Source organism: Marmota flaviventris, chromosome 1 (genome assembly GCF_047511675.1).
Source record: "Marmota flaviventris isolate mMarFla1 chromosome 1, mMarFla1.hap1, whole genome shotgun sequence".
NCBI classification, from domain to species: domain Eukaryota; kingdom Metazoa; phylum Chordata; class Mammalia; order Rodentia; family Sciuridae; genus Marmota; species Marmota flaviventris.
In genome coordinates, this window is record NC_092498.1 from 205097021 (window position 1) to 205119410 (window position 22390).

General features: G+C 48.2%; 1 protein-coding gene across 2 annotated transcripts in view; it reads right to left on the reverse strand.

Moving 5' to 3' along the window:
- Upf1 (UPF1 RNA helicase and ATPase) overlaps positions 1-21185 on the reverse strand; it is a 35314-nt gene extending 14129 nt beyond the window's left edge. Inside the window, exons 1-8 of one of the 2 annotated variants that reach the window (XM_027932059.2) lie at positions 20686-21185; positions 8323-8462; positions 6491-6580; positions 4171-4338; positions 3599-3779; positions 1656-1817; positions 884-1001; positions 633-731 (exon numbers count right to left, since the gene is read on the reverse strand). In XM_027932059.2, coding sequence (XP_027787860.1) covers positions 633-731; positions 884-1001; positions 1656-1817; positions 3599-3779; positions 4171-4338; positions 6491-6580; positions 8323-8462; positions 20686-20916 — 1189 coding nt within the window. In that variant the 5' untranslated portion in view covers positions 20917-21185. The remainder of the gene's footprint in view (positions 1-632; positions 732-883; positions 1002-1655; positions 1818-3598; positions 3780-4170; positions 4339-6490; positions 6581-8322; positions 8463-20685) is intronic. The other variant, XM_027932060.2, reaches the window with a different exon arrangement.
- Positions 21186-22390: the final 1205 nt, after the last annotated feature.

Genomic DNA, 22390 nt, shown 5'->3' on the forward strand with positions numbered 1-22390 from the left:
CCTCAGTTGTTGGTCTTTTTCTTTTTTAAATATTAATTTTTTTTAGTTATAGTTGGACACAATACCTTTATTCCATTCATTTATTTTTATGTGGTGCTGAGGATTGAACCCAGGGCCCTGGGTATGCTAGGCGAGTGCTCTACCGCTGAGCCACAATCCCAGTCCAGCTGTTGGGTCTTTAAATATTACTCACTTGGTTACTTAGGAGAGCCCTCCTCTGCACCGAATGCTGAAAACATGCAGAACCAACACACAATCAGAGAGATCAGAGTTCTCATTTACAGCCTTTGCCTTTGAGAGCCCATGTTCACCTGCTGGTGCAGGCTGTGCACACACTGTGTGTTCTCTCTCTCTCTCTCTCTCACACACACACACACACACGAACAGGTGGGGAGGGGCCGGCTTCTGGCCAAGGCATAGGTGCCACAACTGTGGATGCCCTATTTGAGTGGAGGGGAAATAACCATCCACCTTACCCAGCCAAGGTTAAGAGATTATGGTTTTCCTAAGGGCAACAAAGAGTTATACCAACCAGCACCTACCACTCTGCACAGCTGTGCCCATCAAACCCATGACCCCACAACCATCTTTTCCCAGCCTGGTTGGCCCAGCCCCCAGTACATAAAGGATACTATCAGGGACCTTGATGACGTGGCCGATCCCTTTCCAAAGGGGTGCAAGGTCCCCTTTGTACCGCAGACATATCTCATCCCCCTGCATGAGTCGCATGTCTTGTGGTGAAAGAGAGAGCAAGAGAGTTAGTGTTTTTAACATATGTCGTGGCTTCCACCATGAAGAGTTCAAATCAAGGGACACTTTACAAGGGTGAAACTAGGAATTTTATGCTACTTATGGTCACAAATATTTTAAAACTTAAAATCACCTCTTAACCAAATTATGACTAAATCCTCATTACCAGAGTCAGTCTTGGGCAAAGTGAAGTAGGCGATTCTCTTCTTGTTAAGGCCCAGGTCCCACCTGACCGTGATGTTATCTTGAGTCTGAACACATGGAAAATAAAAGCCCGGTTAGCCTGCACACAGACATGGGCCTGGACACCACGTGTCTGGCTTGCCCTGAGGCTCTAAACCTCCACAAAGGCCATGCCAGTGGCTGCACACTGTGACTCCTGGGTGCAGAATGACACCCACAGGCCTGAAACTCCATCAAGGGCACATCTGGGAGAGAAGCAATCAGGAACCCCCAGAACCCATAGAAGGTGACCCGTCAGCAGACTCTGCAGCAAACAACAGGAGGGCCCAACACAATGTTCACTCCAGAGGAGGCTTCTTCCTGGCCGTGGGCTGTGAGAACTGGCTACAGGAGGGAGAGAAGAGAGGCCGACTGCCATGCAGGAGGGTTCCCGTTTCGTGGTCACGTTCTTTGTAGTGACCTGGCACAAGGCCTAACTCTCGTCGCTGTAAGCAAAGCTGTAAACCAGACTGCAAGGTATTTTGTGGGTTTTAAAACAAAACACTCAGGCGGGTGTTTACTCCGATGACTGGGCACTGGCTCCTCATCGCTCGAATGTGGCCTCGGATCTGCGTTTCTGTCCAGCTCTGCAGCCTAGAGAGGAAAGCACCCTCCCCACCTTAGGAGAGATGCTTTGTTAAAGGAGAACCAGAGCACCGCGAGCCCTGCACACACCACATCACCTGCGACTCTTTCAGTTTCTTATCATAGTCAGCCTCCAGCTTGACCAGGGGGCCAAAGATGTTCTGGTACTGGTAGGCATCTTCGTACCGCAGGAGGACATGCTGCGGCTCCTCATCCACTCCCGGCTTCTCCAGGTCCTCCAAGGTGGCTGAGGGGTTTTCCTACAAGATGAGAAAAGCAAGTGCTTGGCCCATTTCCACCCACAAGCAAATAAGCATGAGTTCAGAGGGCACCCAAGGGACAGAGCACAAGTCCTACACCTCAGTATGGGTCCATTTTAGGTAGAGAGGTGACTGATGTTTTCTTTAGGTAGTGAGTGGTCTCCATCCCACAAGGAGCGCCCTGGTAACAGGAACTCCATGCTGCTATGCCCTGCCAGCCTAGGACGTGCCTGTGCCTCAGCTGCTACTCCTAACCCACAGAGTGCTCCCAAGTGAATCTGCCTACAGAGCCCCAGGTGCACAGCCTGACATACAGATCTATAACATAGAGGTTTTGGACCTGGCTGTCTTCTCCAAGAATGCCCAGCAGCAAAGAACAGTAAGGCCTCTTCCTGCCTGTGTGAAGCCCATTGGCTTCGGTCTGTGGTCACAGCAGAAGAGGCCCATCTCATATGTCCTGCTACCTCTGAGCTGAACCAATGTGGTTCTGCAGCTCTTCCCCTGGTGTTCTTAGGGAGCTCTGCACTGACAGACAGAATGGTACCTGGGAACAGTGAAGTACTTTGACAATCTGAAAACTGAAACTGAAAGGTGCTAAGCTAGACAATGCCTGAAAAAACAGGATCCTACTGCTGGGCAAACTAGGGAAGCCAAGGCATAAGAATGGCCAGCTTAAGGCCAATCTTGGTAATTCAGCACAACCTCTCAAAAAAACTAAAAAGGGCCGGGGATATAGCTTGGAGGTAAAGCACTTGCCTAGCCTGTGCAAGGCCCTGGGTACCTCAATAAAAAGATCCTTTTTAAGATTTCTGGTTGAATGGGTGCTAAATTAAAATTTCTAACTCAGTTAGAACTAACTTTATCACAAAGTCCTAAAGAGCCAGAGCAAGAGAAGGGTTTCCTTGGAGAAACAGGTGGGTATAGGGGGTGTTTTACCATGAGTCTGCAGTCAGAGCAAGAACCCCATTATCTGGCTTCTCTCCTTCACATCTACCTGTACTGACCTTCTTATAAGACAGACAGCTGCTCCCCTGGTTTTAAATGGCATCCACAGTCTTCCCTATTGCTCAGTCTGGGCCCTCCAAGTAAGTATGCCAAAGCTGGTCCCCAAACTTTTCCCTCCTATCCCCCACCAAAACTTTGCCTAAATGGTGGCCTGTGCTGCACTCTGTTTCACATCAAGCCAGCCATACACAGGGACTCACTGGCCTTAACCACACCCAGCAAGAATACAGTTTCCAGCCAGGAGTGGTGGCGCACGTCTGTAATCCCAGCAGCTTAGGAGGCTGAGGCAGGAGGATCACGAGTTCAAAGCCAGCCTCAGCAGAGGTTAGGTGCTAAGCAACTCAATGAGACCCTGTCTCTAAATTAAATACAAAATTTGGCTGGGGATGTGGTTCAGTGGTTGAGTGTCCCTGAGTTTGATCCCTGGTACTCCCCCACCACCAAAAACAAAACAAAACAAAACAAAAAAACCCAGATTTCAACAGTCAGAACTTCCCTTCCCAGAGCTAGGTCTCCTGGGTCAGGAAAGTCAGGATAAGCTGCTGATGATAGATGGCCCTAAACATCGTGAGTTGCCCACCAGGAACGTACAGGTGCTATAGGAACCCCTCTGGCTTGCAGGTGCCCCCACGCCACTGTAGATCATGCTTCCATTCCTTCCAGAATCTCAGGTGGTCTCATTTGGTCAGCTGTTTCTGAAGACACTCCATCTACTCCTGTGCAGCCAGAAGCTGGCACTGCAGGTCAGAGGGTTAGCTTTACATTGAGACACTCACCTTCCAGAGCTCCTCTAGCTTGTTGATCTGCTGGGCCGTGATCTGCCGGGCCCGAAGCTGTTCCTGCTCAGAGGGGATCTTGACCAGCCAGGAAAGGAAGCATCGGTCCTGGATCAGGGGCTGCCACTGCGAGCTGTCCCAGTTGATGTCCTTGAGGCTGCTCTGGCTTGCACACGGTTGCCTGCAAAATCCCCGAGGGGGGGAGGTGTAGAAGAGCCCACCTTTAGGACCAACCCCACCCACTCCAGGGATGACCTGACACCCAAAAAGGGATTTCCCTGTTTACTATGTGATCACATTACCTTTAAATTGTTAGTAATAAATTGCATCTCCCTGCACACTTGAGCTCTGAACTCTTAAAACTCAGAACAGACTTTGTTTTCACAGAATTGTTTTTATGATTTAACCAGAACACACCCCAAAAGAGTTACTCAACATTCCCAATTCTCTAACCAGCCCCAGCCCCCCAAAGTTCTCATACCCTGCCAGTCAGCAAAAAACATTTTTAAAGCACAGTACCATTGGGTCAGAGCCCTGGCTATGGCGGAGGGCCAACTACAGTGGCCCCTCACCTGCACAGCAGCACGACAACTGAGTCGGCCTTGGCGGGAATGAAGCCGAGAAGGAAGACATTGCGACAGCCACAGTTGTAACACTCCAGGACCGTCTCCCCCAGGGGCCCGTCCTTGTGCAGAGTCACCTCTTTGCATTTTGCCCTCACGAGGTGATTTACAATGTGGCTGAAACCAGGAAATGATAAATAGTTAACACCCAAACTTTAGCTTTTCACCACTTCCAATTTTCAGGCCCCTGTTAAAAGTTCCGGTACCGTTCATGGTCCATTAGCAGAGGCGGTCACACCTCATCCATCTGGTGTCTCCTGGGAGCAGCCCTCCCCTGATCTGGCTCCCACTGAGCACAAAAATCATCCCTAACTTCAACCACTTTTAAAGAAAACTTCCTTAACACATTTCACGTAGTTCCTGCATTTTTTCCTCCCCAATTCCTGCTTTCTTAAACCCAACGCATCAGCATCAGGCCTATCACTGGGGTAGAGGCTACTGTTAGGACAGTGGATGGGCCTGTAGGAGACCCCACTGCTCTAGCCTCACTTCTGTCTTCTACTGAAAGTCACTTCTCAGAGCCCCTGTTCCTACTTCCTGGAGCAATGGCCCCTAAATTTGTTGCAGATCAGGAAATATGATAACTGAACATATTAGAAACCAGACAGTTTAAACAAAACAAAAAAACACCAAAAACCCCCAAAACCTGAGTGGGGCTCAGGATAGCCCTCCTAGCTCACCTAAACAGTGGCCTGCACTTCACTCGGCCCCTGCTAAGTCACCACATACAGACACACAATGGCCTCATCTAGTTGCAGGAGGCCCCCCAGTGCGCCTGTACACTGTTCTGATTCAGGTTCTCCCAGCGTTTCCACTGCTCTGAGCCTTCCTCCTGACTGCTGCAGGCAGGTCATAAGAGCTGAGCATGCAGCCAGCCTCCAGGTCTTCCTTGCTATGCTTCCTCTCTCCAGAACGCTCCCCTACTTTCTCCATTCCACCAGAAGCTTTAACTCAAATGCCAACCTTCTTACCCTCTCTAGGTGCCACCAAACTCTTCAGGTTATCTAACCAACTCCAGTCACTCTGGCATCCCAGAAGCTCCCAAATCTTCCCTGGAGCAGCCACCACTAGACAATTAACCAGAAACAGTGATGTCCTGTAGCCTTTCCTGGGCCTTCTTCATCCTATGGCATTCAAAGCTCTCTGAAGATAAATGACTACCCCATCATTTCTGGCCAGGACTCGCACAGAACACGCAATGGTGGTTGGCTTCTTTTTTTCTTGGAGGCCCTATGCTTGCTTCCCTGTTCTTGGCTGTGCTGGCTGGAAGCAGGGGTTGCCAGCTAAGAAAAGTTTTATTTAATTGCTTTTCCTGCATGAGAGGAACTCATGCCAACAGAGTAACACTCGAATTATTCACAATACTCTGAAAAAGGGACATGAATGTCTTAGATAATCTGAAGACCATTCCTTGCCATGCTCAGAACACCACACAGTGAGTCACTAACTCAGAGATAACATGAGATCTGATCTTTCTGTCCACATCCCTGTTGCTGATATGGGAAGTGTCAGGTCTCTGTGAAAATAAGCTTGCCTACAAGCTTTGGTCACTGTCTCCAAAATGTGATTCTCAGAAAAAGATCCCACTGCCTAGCTGGCACTGGGAGCACTGCCTCACCAGACTTTGCTCCATTTCTTGGCAGCAGTGGAGTGAGCCCTGGGCTATCCCCACCAGCATGGAGACCCAGAACATGGGCAAGATCTTAGACTCTCCTGAAACTCAGCGCCGGGAGGATGCTCATCCTATCCCAAACACAAAACAAGGGACCCAGTCACAGCTGCTGCTGATCAACAGCAGGAAGGGAAGCCCAGCGCTGACGGTCAAGTGAACTTAATTTAATCCGATGATTCAGGATCTGGCCCGAATTAGCCTCAGGACTGCTCAGATGAGCCAGGGCCAGAGTGAGCCTTCTCAGGAACCAGCTCCTCTGGTTGCCCGTGACCGCCCTGGGAACAGCCTCCCAGTAAGGAAGACCAACAGGCGTGCCAGCGGCTCATCTTGCAGAAACAGAGAAATAAAAACTGGGAATGAGAATTAAGCCAACCCTACTTGCATAATAAAAAGAACCACAGAGAATAAATCAAGGGTAAATACATTAAGGCATTCACACACTACCATCTGTTTCAAGTTAAACCAGTCACAGAGGAGGAAAAAAACCAGGTTTGTTAGCGTGATTTTATATTGCGCTTCGCTTCAACATTTCCATAATTTACACACAAATCTGAGCACACCACTGATTAAAGACACATGCACGGTTTGATTATCTACCTGCCAGAAGTATTTCCACGGCCGTTACAGAACCACTTCTTGCTGGTATTACAGTAAACCACGCAAGCAGGATCGTGTATTCCGCAGTAACTAAAAGAGTCCAAACATCAACAGTTAAAGCTGGAAGGGTGTTCTCTGGTTTTAATTTGGCAGGATGTAAAATTCCTTCCTCTTACAACATTTTTAAGTTTTTCATTAAGCACACACTCAAACCCAGCCTAGCAAGAAAGTCACTCAGGTTAAATGCAGGCTTCACAAACCTGAGATCACATGGAAGAGCCAGGTGAGCTTGGCCACTCTGGGATTGGGGGCCGGGGGCACCCAGACCAGCTGTAGAGCCACTTCCAGGTGAGAAGTGCTTGCTTCTAGATCCTCCCTTTTGTCCTAAAGTTTCAGGAATCCCAACTAGTGCAACGCTGTGGGCAGTGAGCTGCAGGCTCCGGCAGAGGGCAGTGTGCTCCCAGGGAACTGGGCACAGACCCTGAGGTGGAGGGCCTTTCTGAGCCTGGCAGCAGATGGAAGCTCACGCAAGGAGCACTTAAAAGGACCCCGTTCTCTACCCCACTCCTGGTCTAGGTTTTCTGAAAAATCAACACATCCAAAACACTGGCTCTTGCTGGATATGGTAACACATGCCTGGAATCCTAGTGATGTGGGAGGCTGAGGAAGGAGGATTGCAAGTTCAAGGACCATCTCAAAACTTAGCAAGACCCTGTCTCAAAAAAATAAGGGGCTGGAGATGTGGCTCAGTGATTAAGTGGTTTCAACCCACAGATCCTCAATACCCAAAACAACAACAACAAAATAAAGAAAAACAAAACAAAATGAAACAAAAAATCCCCAGCTCTCCACAGAGTTCTGCTAATATACAGAGTTAAAAGTCAATTTCAAACTACAATGCACTTAAGGCTAGGAAGCCTCCCCTTATCCTCACCTCCCCCACTATTATAATGGGAGGGGAAAAACACCCATCGCCCATCTCACACCATGGAGAGAGCAGGAAGGACAAAGGACCATGCAGCTTACTCCCCTGCAACTTGCAAGACGATTTTCCAGCATCACTACACACAGCAGTACACTACTGTGTTCATAAAAGTTTATAAATTATACAGAGCCAAAATAAAGTGTCAGCCACTATGTGGGAACAAGATACACCCTCTGCCCAAGAAAGCTGACCTGCATGCAGCCAAAAGGGCTGCAGCAGAGGGCACAGATCACTGATGGGCAGTGTGCCCCAGGGCCAGGCAGGATGAACTTGGCCCAGGCCCACATGTGAACTGACTGGCCAGGTGCCCTGCACCAAATTATCTTCTCTCTTAGGGTCTCAATTCCTTCATGTTTATGTGTAAGAAACAAAAAGCAAGATAAATCCAAATATAAAGGATGGCCCTGCCAGAGATGAGAATTCCAAATTTGGTCAACATACAGGTCTATCGCTCCCAATTTTCCTGGAATCATGAGCTTCAGGGAGGCAGATCTTTTAAAAACTCCTGCAGTAAAATCGCTTTGTAACAGAGTCTTACTACTCTGCCTACCCTTCAGTCCAAAGCTCACCCACTGTGACAAGATCCTCCTGATAAGCAAGTGGGCAGGGACCAGAGGGATCTCAGGTCCTAGAAGGCATACAGGGCTAAGACTAAAGGAAGGGTAACCCTCAACAGCTGGGTGAATTCAGGGTGTCAGAGGATGCTGGTCCACCCTCCTGCCCAGTAATAGGGACTTATGAGCAACTTCCTTACTCCTAATGACAACATTAACAGTGCTGCAGGCCACAATCACAGCACAAGGGCTCCCATGCCTGGGAGGTGAGCGTCCCAGCCCCAAGTGCCCACCTGCAGGCATGGATGGGAAGGTCCTTTGTGTAATAGGTATCTTCTTCATCTTCTTCGAAGTTCAACTCTGCCAAGAGCTGGCTGGTCTTAGCCACACTGTCGTCCACAGCCCCATTCTGCAGGATGCCCTCAGGTCCAACCTATAGCAGAATGGCAGTGTTAACTAAGGGAGGCCACAGATGCCAGGACTTGGCCCAGGCCCATGGCCTCTCCCAAAATAAGCAGTCATAGCGACTCTCCAGGGAGGCCCTGGTTTGCTCTTTGCTGAGACAGTTTGTGCTGAACGGGTTTTTCACATGTTATTCTTCCTTATCAAACCTACCCAATAAAAAATGACTCTGGTGCATCCACCTAACTCACTTCCCTGCACAAGCAGTGTGTGATCCCTGCCTGGCCACAGAGCCATGTCTATGACCCCAAACCAGGATGCTGACACTTGGTTCCCATGACTGAAGGTCATAGAAGCAAGATAACTTTTACAAACTCATTTTGGCCCACCCTGGGAACAGGTGCACTATGTGAGACCAGAAGGTCTGGAGTCACAGCAAAGGCTCTTTGAGCAAGAGAAATGCTGGCTGTCATTCCAGGAGATACAGAACAACTACACCACTGGCCCCTCCCCTTTCCCACAAGGAAGCCTTGACTGTGAAGCATGAAGGGAATGTTAATGGAATCCTTTTCATCCACGACATAACTTTAATTTTATTCATTATAGCAGCAAAAAACAAAGAGGTTGATTTTAAATATCTAATCCTTGAACTGCACAGGACATGGGCACTGAGGTCACAACATTAGAGAATACACTGACTCAGTTGGCAGAAAGCAGCAAGAGCTCCTAATGCCACTCCCAGGAACTACCACCACAAACCACAGGTCAACAATCTCTGCCATCAACCCTTCCAGGCCACTTAACCCCACGGGTGGCTGGGTCAGACAGCAGGAATCTCACAGTGAAAATGGAACACAGTGATGGTACAAAATTCAGGGTTAGGGAAGACTGACTGGAACCTCCAGGGAAGGTGTCAGGTTTCTGATCTCTAAGATGGGAGCAGACACCTCACATCCCTGGAAGCCTCCATCAGGGGAACAAGACAACTGAGTGAAGGAGGAGCCTCATTCAGCACCTCCCCAAATCCCATCCCTCAGCCACACCCCTTCCCCCAGTGTTACCGCCTCAGGAATGTGTGACATCTATCAGAACCCAAACCCAGGGGCTGGGGTTGTGGCTCAGTGGTAGAGTGCTCGCCTAGCAGACATGAGGCACTGGGTTGGATCCTCAGCACCACATAAAAGTAAAATAAACATATTGTGTCCACCTAAAACTAAAAAATAAATAAAGATTAAAAAAAGAGAGAGAGATAAGCAGAACTCAAACCCAATTCTATAGTGGCATAGGCCATGCAGGACCCAAATAGATACCTAGCCTGTCCACTACTACTCACCAATCATTTATTTATAAGAAATAAGAACAGGGGTTCTCATGGGGTGGGGGGTGGGGGGGACAACAAGAAATCCCCTAGGGACATTCTGAATGTTGCCAAGGTGTATCTTTTTACTTGTCTGTAAAGTACTGTGCAGAAACTGAAAAACCATCTCACTATCTGCCATCACTTTAATATTCTTTTTGGCAATCACTGGATAAATTGCATATTTTGGTATGTTTATTAGAAAAATATTTTGTATAATCCAGCAATTCCATTCCACATATTTTGAATTATTCTTTTGAACACATTCTTAGAGTGAATGGCTGGATCACACAGTAATTCCAGGTTCAATTTTTAGAGGAACTATTATACTATTTTCTACAACATCTGCACCAATCTACATTCTCACCAACAGCGCACAAGGTGAAGTGCACATCCATTTCTTCACATCCTCACCAATAACTGTTTTTTCTTATAAGCATCCAAATGGGTGTGAGATGGTATCTCATTGTTCTGACTTGCACTTCCCTCATAGTTAGTGATGCTCAGCATCTGTTCATGTGCTTGCTGGCCATTTTTATCTATTTCAGAGAGAAATGTTGATTTAAGTCCTTCCCCAACTCCCCTGCCCCTCTTCCCCCATTTTTTGGTAGTCCTGGGGGTTGAACCCAGGTGTGCTCTACCATTGAGCTATATCCCGTTTTTTTGTTTTTTTTTTTTTTTTGAGACAGGGCCTTTGCCAAATTGCCTAGGCTGGCCTTGAATTTGCCATCCTCCTGCCTCGGTCTCTCATTGCTGGGATCACAGGCATGCGCCATCATGCTCGGTTCCTTCACCCATTTTTTAAATTGCATTGTTTGCTTTTTTCAGTGTTGTATTTTGTTCAAAATTTTGATAGCTGGTCATACCTTCTCCATGTAATGATGCTCCTGCCACTTAGCAGGGTCAGAAGGGTCTATCAGTGTGTGCCTGGGCACCCATAGGCCTGCCTTCTGAAGAATGGCTGGCCAGTGCTGGAGTGAGGCCTTGCCTCAGGGCAGGGAAGGAGGCATTATGAAACATGCCACAGGGAGAAGGTTGAAAGCATAGTCTAGAATGGGCACCAGCCTGTGGCTGCCTGGCCACAAAACTTCAGTGTAGTATTTATATTTTCAAATGGTTGAGTTACCAATTTTGCTTCTTGTCTCCAAAGCCTAAACTATTTACTATTTAGTCCTTTAAAAAAATGTTCACAAGCTACATGCAATGGCACACACCTATAATCCCAGCTCCTTGGAAAGTTAAGGCAGGATGATTGCAAATTTGATGTTAGCCTGGGCAACCTAGGGAGACCCTGTTTCCAAATAAAAGAAAAGGGTTGGGGATATAGCTCAGTAGTAGAGAACCTGGGTAGTGTGTGTGAGGCCCTAGGTTCCATCCTCAGTACAAAAAAAAAAGAGAGAGAGAGAGAGAGAGAAAAGAAAGAGAGGGAGGGAGGAAAGGAGGGGGGAAAAAAGTCCACTAACCTTTAGTCTAGAAGAGCTCCTAAAATCCCTGACCAGGTTCTGTAAGTGATTCATTGTTTACAGTACTGGAGATGGAACCCAGGACCTCACACATGCTAGGCAAATGCCCTCCCTCTGAGTTACACCTTTAGCCCGAGGTTTCAAAAATTTTTACATATGAAAATCTTTAGTAACCTTTGGATCTGTATTTTCCTGTGGAGTGATACAGAAAACAGCACCTGGGAACCCTTGCCCTGCCAGTTCCTGCAGCATCAAACATTTCCCTCCCCTCTGCAGGAGCACACACAAGAGACTTGAGCCTGAGCAGAGGCCCCAACAGTGTTAGCTAAATGAATGTGTCTTCTTCAAAACATAAAGGCTGAGACTAAAGCGATTCATCATCTATTCTTCTAACTCAGGGTTTAAATGAAAATATATCGGAAGTCACCAACCTCCTCATTGTGGCTGGCTGCAGAGAATCCCCGAACTTTCCCCAGCTTTTTTTTTTCTCCTCCCTGAAAAATTCCAAGCCTACAGAAAAATAGCCACATCCTGGTTGTCTGAATGCACGCTATACCATGTTCCACATGCATGAACCCTCCTTCTTACTACCCACTCTTAGATTTATCTTCACAAGAACCAGGGCTTTCTACATCTACATACGCATACCTTGCTTAGGAACTTGGTGTGGTTCTGACATTGTGGTCTTGCTATACATAGTTGCATATATACATAGACAACCCCAATGTTCTAATCATGTCTTTTTATCATTTTTTAAATCCAAGACCCAGTTAAAGGAGACTATAAAGGAGACAAATCAACCAGTTTGAACCACATAAATACACTGGGATTTGGCCATTTTTGACCTACAAAGAGGGTGACTTTACATAGTCCTGCCCAACAGAGCGATGGTCCCTGGGTCCCTCTTTCTATGTTCCCTCTTGACTGAAAAAAAAAAAAAAAAAAAAAAAGCCCCTCCCTCCTCTCTCTTAGCACTGGGCATCTAAAAGGTCCAAGGACCCTTGCTCTACACAGGGTTCTGGAGTCTACCCTAGAGTCAAAGAACCCTCCACCAGGCCAACAGAGACTAAGATCCCCCAGATCACCTTGAGTTTAATCCTGCCTGCCTAGCACTAGGATGAATCCCTAGCCACTCTGAGATGAATCCCACCTCACCCATGTGGAGGAGCTAGGGTGTGATGAGGGGACCCAATAGAGAAGTGGACACCTCACAAAATCACTCAGATTGGACCCGAGTTCACTAGCATGAAAAGAAGGTAGAGGGGATGCTCTGGAGAGTGGAACCTAGGGACAGAGATCATCTCCAGACCCAACCTCCACAGAAACCAAGGGGAAAAGTGGATAGTGGAGAAAGGGAAGCCCCACATCAAATGATACTGACAAACACACCACTAATGCTGTTTGTCTGACAACAGCAATGTAGCTATAAAGATGCCCTATTCTACTTCCAGAAATACGTCTTGTACATTATAGATCAAAAGGGTTGAGTATCAGCTGGGTGCGGTGGAGCTGGAAATCCCAGTGGCTCAGGAGGCTGAGGCAGGAGGATTGCAAATTCAAAGCCAGCCTTAGCAAAGGCAAGGCACTAAGCAACTCAGTGATACCCTGTCTCTACAAATAAAAATAATAGGGCCGGGGATGTGGCTCAGTGGTCAGGTGCTCTTTTGAATTCAATTCTCATTTACCCCCCACCAAAAAGGGTTGAGTATCACAATTCATATGGCTTGACCTTAGAAGTAAGGGTACAATAACACTTGGGGGGGGCGGGGAGGAGAAAAAAAAAAGGGGAGAGGATTGGGCTGGGGTTGCAGCTCAGTGGTAGAGCGCCTGCCTAGCATGTGTGTAGCACTGAGTTCGATTCTCAGCACCACATATAAATAAATTAATAAATAAAGATCCATCAACAATTTAAAAAACATTTTTTAAAAAAAGGGAGAGGAAAATCTTCCCAACTGTAATATGGAAAAAGGTAGATAGGCTGGATTTGCATTCTCTCTCCTGTTAGAAAATTTGAATTCAATGTTTCTATATAGAGGATAAGGCAGTAGGCTCTGCAGATCCAGTGCTCAAAAGGAGGCAACAATTGTCAGAAGGTTCAGTATAGCTATAACTCAATGCCCTGGCCTCTACCCAGGACCAGAGCCACCTCCCTGGGCTGCTGTGGCCCATCTACTATGCTCTATAAGCTGCTGATGCTTGAGAGAGTTGCCTCCCCTGGTTGGGGCAAGGGCCACCCACAGCCCAACAGGCAACCCAAATCACCTGAATGTTGATGTGCTGGCCTGGCAACAAAGGGATCCTCAGAAGCCCGGCTCAGACATTCAGTTCCCAAGCTACTATTTGACCAACGCATACACAAAGACACAAAGAACTGTTTTCAACCTGGGATCCTAGGACCCAGTAGCTCCCTACATATGGAAGGAAGTCAAATTCTGCTCTCAGAGGAAAGCTTTCTGCCCAAGAAGAGTTCAAGGTTACCAGGAGCAATGGTATACTTCTGTAATCCCAGGGACTCAGGAGGCTGAGGTAGGAAGATTGCAAGTTCAAAGCCAGCCTCAGCAATTTAGCAAAGCCCTAAGCAACTTAAGAGAAACCTGTCTCAAAATAAAAAATAATAATAACAATAAACAAACAAATAAAAAGGGCTGCAGATATAGCTCAGTGGTAAACACCCTTGGGTTCAATCCCCAGTTACTACCACCACCACCCCCACCTGCAAAAAAAAAGTTCAAGGCTGTGAACATATGAGAGCAAAGCTGCAGACAGCACTGGGAACTGGCCCAGAGTCATCACCCTGGTTCCCTGGCCAGATTGGCCTCTTGGCTCTGGGTTCCACAGAGCACAGCCAGACATCATGTCCCTTTTCTGCCAGGCTAGACCATCCCAATAAAATGAGAGCACCCCACCAAGGTAACAACCACAAACTTCCCCTGGCTTGAACCTCTGATCTGAATATGGCCCCTACAACTTACTACTCACTGACCTGGGGAGCCCTCCCTTCTCTCAAGGCCTCTCAGGGAAGCATCTCCCTGCCAAAAGGGAGACCTGTCTCAACACAGGGGCAGGAGGCAGGCAGACCCAGAGGAAGCCATGAACAGCTCAGGTCTGCTCTAGTCTGTAGCACCTCATGGAGAAAACCCCAATGCTGAGCACATGCGCCTAGAAGGGACACTTGGTACCGCGGCAACCCCCCCCCACACACTCATGTGTACTTGTAACTTGTGCACACAGTCCTGACTGACCAGCCTCTTCTGTCTCAGCTCCCCTTCCAACTCCTCCATGTTTGTGAGGCTGTCCAGTGACCTCTTTGCCACAGTGCTTTCCCAGGCCCCCAAAGTCTAAGGGCTCTTCCTCTCAATTACATTTGTGGCTCCCTCAGCAGTTTGAGGCTCAGGATACCACCTGAACCCCTCAGCCCAGCACACCAGCCTTGCAGCCCTGCTAGCCCCACACCAATCTAGGTAGGACTACCACACACGAAGACCTGCCCTGAGAGCAAACCACTTTCCTGTTCTAGGACCCTCTTAGTTTCAAAGCTCACTCCTGAGGATTGCACCTGAGCAGGGAAGCACATGCAGTTTTCTTGGTTTTTTGTTTTTGTTTTTTCCCCCCAGTGCTGGGGATTGAACCCAGGGCCTTGTACACATGAGGCAAGCACTCTACCAACTGAGCTATATCCCCAGCCTGCACATGCAGTTTTCTAACAAAGAAATAGCAGTTGGCCAAGACCTTATTCTATATCAGCTGGTGTCACTGCCCTTAGCGCTCCAAGAACAGCAGGCCAGGAAAAGGTAACCTGCAGGGTGCTGGAGTCCAGGGTCAAAAGGGAGAGGTTGGCCTGGCAGCTGGATGGAGGGTATGAAGGTAAACATGAACAGATGCGCAACGGCTGAGAGGCAGGTACCCACCCCCCAGGTGGGCATATCTCCCGTGTGACCACTGACCAATGAGCATAGATCTGTCAAGGCAGTCAGACCATGAAACCATGCACAGACACTGGAGCTGTGGAAGAGTGGCTATACAGACAGGCAGGACAAAACAGAGAGGAGGGAAGGAAAGGAGGAGTGAAGAGAAATCAAATGGTAAGCAATGACGTGATGGCTGCACAACTCCATAAATTTACTTAAAAAGCGTTGACTTATACACCTTAAAACAAGGATTTCATGGCAAGTGGTCAGACTTCAAAGAGAAAAATATATATTTTATTTTTTTGCTTGTGGTGGCTGGACTGAGAAGAAACTTTGGTTTTTGTGAATAACGATGAAGTGTTAACTTCTCCCCTAATCATTCTAAATGTGGGTAAAGAAATTAATTAGAAGGAAAAAGGAATTGTTCCATACATTCGCCCTAAGTGTACTGTTGGCTCAGCCTCTTGGAAAAGTCCTAAATATCTGGAAATGAACATGGCAAGTCAAGTAAGGGTGAAAAGTGCTGACTAAGCACCTGCCAAGCCTTTCCAGGTAAGCAGCACCTTGTCTCCCATGCTCTCATGGCCCACTGAAATCACAGCTATACCCGAGAGTTTGTAAAGCCAAAAGGGACAAAGTTACCTGTGTACTTTACAACTCACAACCCTTAAGAAACCAGGAACTATGGGAAACGACCATCAGCTACAAGATCAGCAGGCAGAGGGTCTATTCATGGACCTTGGGACAAATCCACACAGCCATCCATCAAAAGGAAGTCAGCACCACAGTTTTGAACATGAGGCAGCAACTTTTAACCTAAGTATTCTGCCATGTGAAGAGGAAAAGAAAACCCTATTTTATGTGCTCAATACTAGAACTACAGAGAAACTGCATGTGAAGAGCTTAGCAGGTGAAAAGGGAAGCCAGTTTCACTGGACAACAGGCCAGCTGGGAGCTTTTGCTAGATGGTGTCCCTCATGCAATGGAGAAAAGATGGTGTATTTTTTTATATATATATTAGCAGCTCCTGCACTTACAAGTAAAATCTTGAATGTGGGCTGATGGTTGAAGCTGTGAGTAAAGAGGGAGCACTTGGCACAGGCCTAATCTAAAGATGAGGGAACAAGGTTCCCAGGTCTCAAGCAGCACCTTCAGGGTTACCTGGAGCATCTGCTCCAAAACACTGAGTTCCTATCTGAAAGGAATATACCTTCCCACAAATCTTACTATTTTCAGGAGATATGAGCTAAAGAAAAGCCAGCCAAGCCAACAGGCAGGCTTGTCCCCGATTGAATGTACGTACATACTTTATCCCTTCACCTGTTGATGGCCATTTGGGGCTTTCTCCACTTAGGACTCTTCCATGAACAAAGCTGCTGTGAAATTCCAACCACCCTATGTGGACAGACACCTCATTTCTCTGCTGGGTCACAGGAAGGTGAGCGTAGAACTGTTCCACTCATAAAAAAGTGTAAGAGAGTCTCAGCACTTTCAGCCTGGGGGCGGTCACTGGAACACTGAAATGGGCACAGACAGCTATCTCTATGGGATTTTTCTTTTAACAGTCCCTCTGAGGTAAAACTGACATGCGATAAATGGCATATATTGAAAGTATATAATTTTAGAAACTGACACACATCAACATATATAAACACACAACTGTCACTACATTCAACATAATAAACACAGCCATCACCCTCAAGTCTCCTAGTGCCCTTTATCATTCCCTGTTCCTACCCTACCCTCTTTCCATCCTCCCTATCACTGATATGCTCTCTATTACTGTAGATTAGATGGTACTTTCTAGAATTTTGTGAGTGAAATCGCTCGTCTGAATGCTTCTTCCACTCAGAGGAATTATTCTGAGATGCATCATGTTGCTATGTGCAGCAGTAGTTCCTTCCTCTTTATTACTGAGCGGTGTTTCCATCTCTTACATTTTCACCATAATTCCATTGTTTGGAGGAAACCTGATATCACCAACAGTTGAGAGGAAATACTTGAAGTGCACAGACCAAAAAGTTTGTTACCCTAGCTATCATGCAAACAACTTCTGAAATTACCTTTCAGAAGTGGGGGAAGGGCCCAGGAAGGGGTCAAATACTCAAAGGAAAACTGTTCCTTTATCTTCTGGACATTTGGCAGAATGTGTGAGCACTCTTCATCCCTGGATCTCAGGAGCCTTGATAACCTTCAAAATGAGTGTTGAACAAGCTCCCAATTCAACAGGAGTCACCCCTGCTGCCACTCTCCACCCTGAATGGGATGCATATTCCCATAACCCACTGTGCAAAACTGGCACAAGCAGAACAGACATCAAGAGTGGCAGCACATTGGGGCTGGGGATGTGGCTCAAGCAGTAGAGCGCTCACCTGGCATGCGTGGGGCACTGGGTTCGATCCTCAGCACCACAGAAAAATAAAATAAAGATGTATATCCACTGAAAACTAAAAAATATTAAAAATTTCAAAAAAAAAAAAAAAAAAGAGTAGCAGCACACTGGCAAGCAGTGTGACTCCTCAAAGGGTTAGATGCAGAGGTACCATAGGGCCAGTGATCTCACCAAAAATGCATCCACACAGAAACTTGTAGCAATCCTGGAGAATCACAGCAGAACCATCCATAAGAGCCAAAGATAGAGACAGCCTCAATGGTCATCAAAAGACAAATGGATAGACAAAATGTGGTCTATCCATACAATGGAATATTATTCAATCATAACATAGAATAAATAAATGAAGCATTGATTTATGAAATAATGTGAATGAAGCCAGATACAAGGCAGGGGCTGTAACTCAGTAGTAGGGCACTTGCCTTAGTATGCTGGAGGCTAGGGTTCCATTCTCAACAACAGGCAGGAAGAAAAAACATGAAGTCAGATCTAAAACACCACACACTTTATGATCCCATTACTGTGAAATTTCCAGAAAAAGGCAAATCTACAGGGACAGAAAGTTAAAGATAAATGATTGCCTGGGATTAGGGGAGGAAAGATTGTGCGACTAAGGGATGAGAAACAAATTTCTTTCTGGGGTGATAAAACATTCTAAAATTGATTTGGGTGATGGATGCACAACTCTGAACATGCTAAAATTCACTGAAATGTTAATGTACAACAGGTGAATTGTACCGTATGTGAATTCTATTCCAATATAGCTATGCCACAAAAATGTCTGCCCTTGACAGTTGACAGACACTCATCCAGTAGGAAAAAAATCAAAAGGCAGAATAGAAGCTCAAGTCTTCCTGGTGGCCCCTGGTGAATGGCTGGTTACACAGTCACTTCATGAGGACAAATAAGAAAATCTTCCCAAATGTTTTAAGCAGCTGATGCCACCAAGCTGGCACAGGGGACAGTCAACTTTCTCTTACTTTCCAATTATATTCAGACTTTCCTGCCCCAAAATTCGGGTCCTCTAGTGATACAAACAGATTTCAAGTATTCCCCTTCATCAAATATGAATCCAAAGTTAGGCTACAGGTGGGTGGGTCATCAAGTTTAATTAAAAGTAAGGAAAGACACACCCTTTGACGTCTTCAGAACTCCAATGAGCTCAACAGCAATGTTTACCTCTGATGATGCATTTTAATGGTCTGATTTTATATAGTTCAGTGTTCGGGTGCAGGAAAGTGAATCAATCATTTCAAATCAAAGAGGACACATCCCATGACTGACTGCCAACAGACAGCAGCAGAACTCAAAGCTGTTGCAGGTTTGTTGTCTTATACTAGCTACAGTTATAAGATGATTATCTTTCACCCCTTTCTGCACTCCTCAGCTGCCCCACCACTGTTTGCTGCCAGACCATGAGATCTTTACCCCAAGCCTTCTTGACACATGGACTCAATTTACAGACACAACTGTCTGGACAATTTACACATGGATCCAGATTGCCCTTATAAGTAAAAGGAATAAAAATATAACTGTCACCTCCAGTTTTTATAGCTGGAGAAGCAGAGATCCACAAAGCAGGGAAACTAAAAGGAGGTGAGGCTTTACCCAGCTCAGCTCACTTCTCCATGCAAACTCTCCCCTCTCCCTACCTCCCTTCACCAAATGTAAACAAAACTGAAAAAGGGGAAAAAAAAAAAAAAAAACTATACATGCACACCTGTTCTTCTGATGCCCCAAGCCAGCAGGCTTTCTATTTTAAGGAATCTGGGGTTAAAATGAGTCAAATGTTTTTGCCTCCTATCAGGGGACTAAAAGAATGCCCAAGTGGGTGGTCTACCCACAGGGGTGATTCAGTCATTAGCACAGATTCCCCCCACGCCCAATAACAGTGTCTGAGCTTACTCTGGCTGAGGATGGGGTGGTTCCCCCAGCCCTGGAGCACAAGGATGTGCCCAGGGACACCTGTGACAAGCTGAGCCCTGTAGCTCCTCCCTAGTGGAGGACTCAGGAAAATAAACCTGAGGGAGGTGCCAGGCACAAAAACAAGCAGTGGGTGAAGGCAATCTGAGATCCAGAAGGTGGTAACCATATTCTCCAGGACCCCAGCTCAAGACACCAACCACCCCACCCTACCCACCATCCCCCCGCATTCCAACCAGGTACTAAGACCCAGGAAGTGCACACTTGATATTCTCACAATCTCAACCCCAATTTAAAACACCTAAGCAGTCTTCGCTAAACATTCACATCATTAAAAATTAGTTTCCGACGTGGCACACTCCTTTATATAAAACCCACTATCACTGCTATTGGAGAAACAAAACTCAAACACAACTTTTCCAAGGCAGGGCTGTGGAGTTATGTAACAGGTCAGTTTCAGCAACAAGCAGTGCAAGGAGGAAAAACAAAACGTAACCGACCTCTTGAATAATCTCAAGAGTCAGCGAGTGTGTGGTTCTTGCACGCGAGTCACACATTCTGTCTCTGTTCAGGGAGCCTAGACCCTCCGCTTCCAGGGTCCCTGAACCCCGGGAAATTTAAACTCGCACAACTTAGCGCGCCTGAATGGCGGAGCGGGGAATGTGGTGGGGGCCAGGGGGCGGTCTAGCCAGACCACTGCGACCACAGACACTGGGACAGGGCGGTTGGACCTACCAGAAGGAGACCCGCGCAGAACCCCCCGGACCTGGCTCGAGCAGGCCACGGTCCCAGCGTGAGAAACTTGGGTTATGCCAGGGGCAGACCTAGGACAGGTCATCCTAGACACACCCGGAAGGGGACTAAGGGCAGGTCACCTAAGATCTGGCCCGAGCAAGAACCAGACTTAGCCGTATCGGGGGACTGAAGCAGATCGCGGAAGAGGCGGGTGAGGGACCCACGGCAGGTCAGCCCTGGTCTGGCTGCAGTGGAGAAACGGGGCAAGTCAGCTGGAATGCAGCCGAAGTGGGGGACCGGAACAGGTTACTCCAGGCTTGGCGGGTATGAGAGACACCGGGCAGATCAGGCCGGGCCCGGCCAGAGTTGGGGACCTGGGACCGGTCAGGTCAGGCCCGGCCGGAGTGGGGGAGCTGAGGCAGGTCCGGGACGCCGACGCCCGACCCGGGCTTCCGGCGCCGCCATGTGCCGCTCACCTGCGCGTCGAGCTGTCCGGCCGCAGCGCCCGCGCCCGCGCCCCCCGGGCCTCCCGCGCCGCCTCCTCCGGGGCCGCCAGGGCCACCGGGGGGCGTCTGGGTCTGGCTAGGGAGGGTGAAGTCGGTGAACTCGAACTCGGAGCCCTGTGTGTCGGCGCCGAGCAGCTCAGCCTCCTCGGTGTCCAGGAAGGTGAGCGTCTGCGAGCTGGGCCCGTACGCCTCCACGCTCATGGTGCCGCCGGGTAGGGCCCTCAGGCCGGCTGCGCGGAGTACTTGAGCCCGCAGCCGCGCTGAGGCCTAGGCCGCAGGCTTCGGGTTGCCGCCGCCGCCGCCGCCCCCGCGCGCCCGGTTCGGACCGAACCGCCCGCCTTGAAGCAAGCTGGGCAGAGAGCCACGAGCGCCAAGCCGCTGCCGCCGCCGACTCCCTCAGAGCCTCCGTTCCCCTCAAAGCTGCCCGCCGCTCTGAGCCCCCGGCAGGAACCGCCGCCGCCGCCGCCACTGCCGTGCGCGTGCGCGAGCTCGACGCCGGCGCAGGTGCGCGTGCGCGAGCCCGACGCCAGCGCAAGCGCGCGCGCTCCTCTCGGACGCCGCCAACCGCGCCCCGACGCGGGAGCCCAGCGGGACGACGGGACGCGCAACGCGCACGCGCAAAAGGGAGGAGCTCCCAACCGCCGCGGCTGGGCTGCTCGAGGACATGGCCCCGCCCCAACCGGTGCTTAGTGACGCTCCGGCGGCGGGCGGTGCGGATGTGGTGGTGTTGGGAGCAAGCACAGGATCGGGTTAGTTGAGCGCTGAGTGCCCTCCTCCATAGGTGGCCTTGGAACACCCAGCTGGGGAGGTTGGGGGAGGCCGTGCGCCCCATCCCTCGAAGAGGCTTCTTTTTAAAATTTTAAAAATTTGTTCTTTAACATACACATGACAGTAGAGTGTGTTGACTTATCATCGTACAGGGGTGTAACTTCCCTTCTCCTCGTGGTTGTACACCATGTGAAGGGACACTGGTCGTGTGTTCACATCGGAGCACAGGACAGTCACCTCCCTTCCTTCTGCCGTCTTTCCCGCTCCTATCCCCACTTTCCCTTCGCCCCGCTTCGTCGGATCCAGTGAACTTCTACTCTCCGCTCCCCGCGTACTGTGGGTCGGCGTCCGCAGATCGGAGAGAAGATTCGGCCTTTGGTTTTTTTGGGATTGGCTTAGCATGATAGTCTGGGAGAAGCTTCTTTTTAAAAAATTTACATATTATATATATGTATGTATGTATATATATATATATATATATATATATATATATAAAATATATATATTTTAAAGTTGTTGATGGACCTTTATTTTATTTATTTATATGCAGTGCTGAGAATCCAACCCAGTGCCTCACACATGCTAGGTAAGTGTGCTACCACTGAGCCACAACTGCAGCCTCAGTTTCTGCACCTGAAAAAAAGGAGATTACATGGCACATAGTAGATGCTCAGTATGCATTTGTTGAATAGATGAGTGGGGAGTGGGACAGTCTTAGCACTGACCCTGGAATGCCAAGATGGTGGTTGGCCCTATGCCTGAGGACCCTGAGACTTATTACTCTTTTTTATTATTGTTGCTCTAATGATTGTTCAGAAGCAGTATATAGTAAAGTGATTGGGCACATATGCCTGGGATGAAATCCCTGTACACAAGACGTGATTCGCTCTTTGAACCTAGAGTTTCC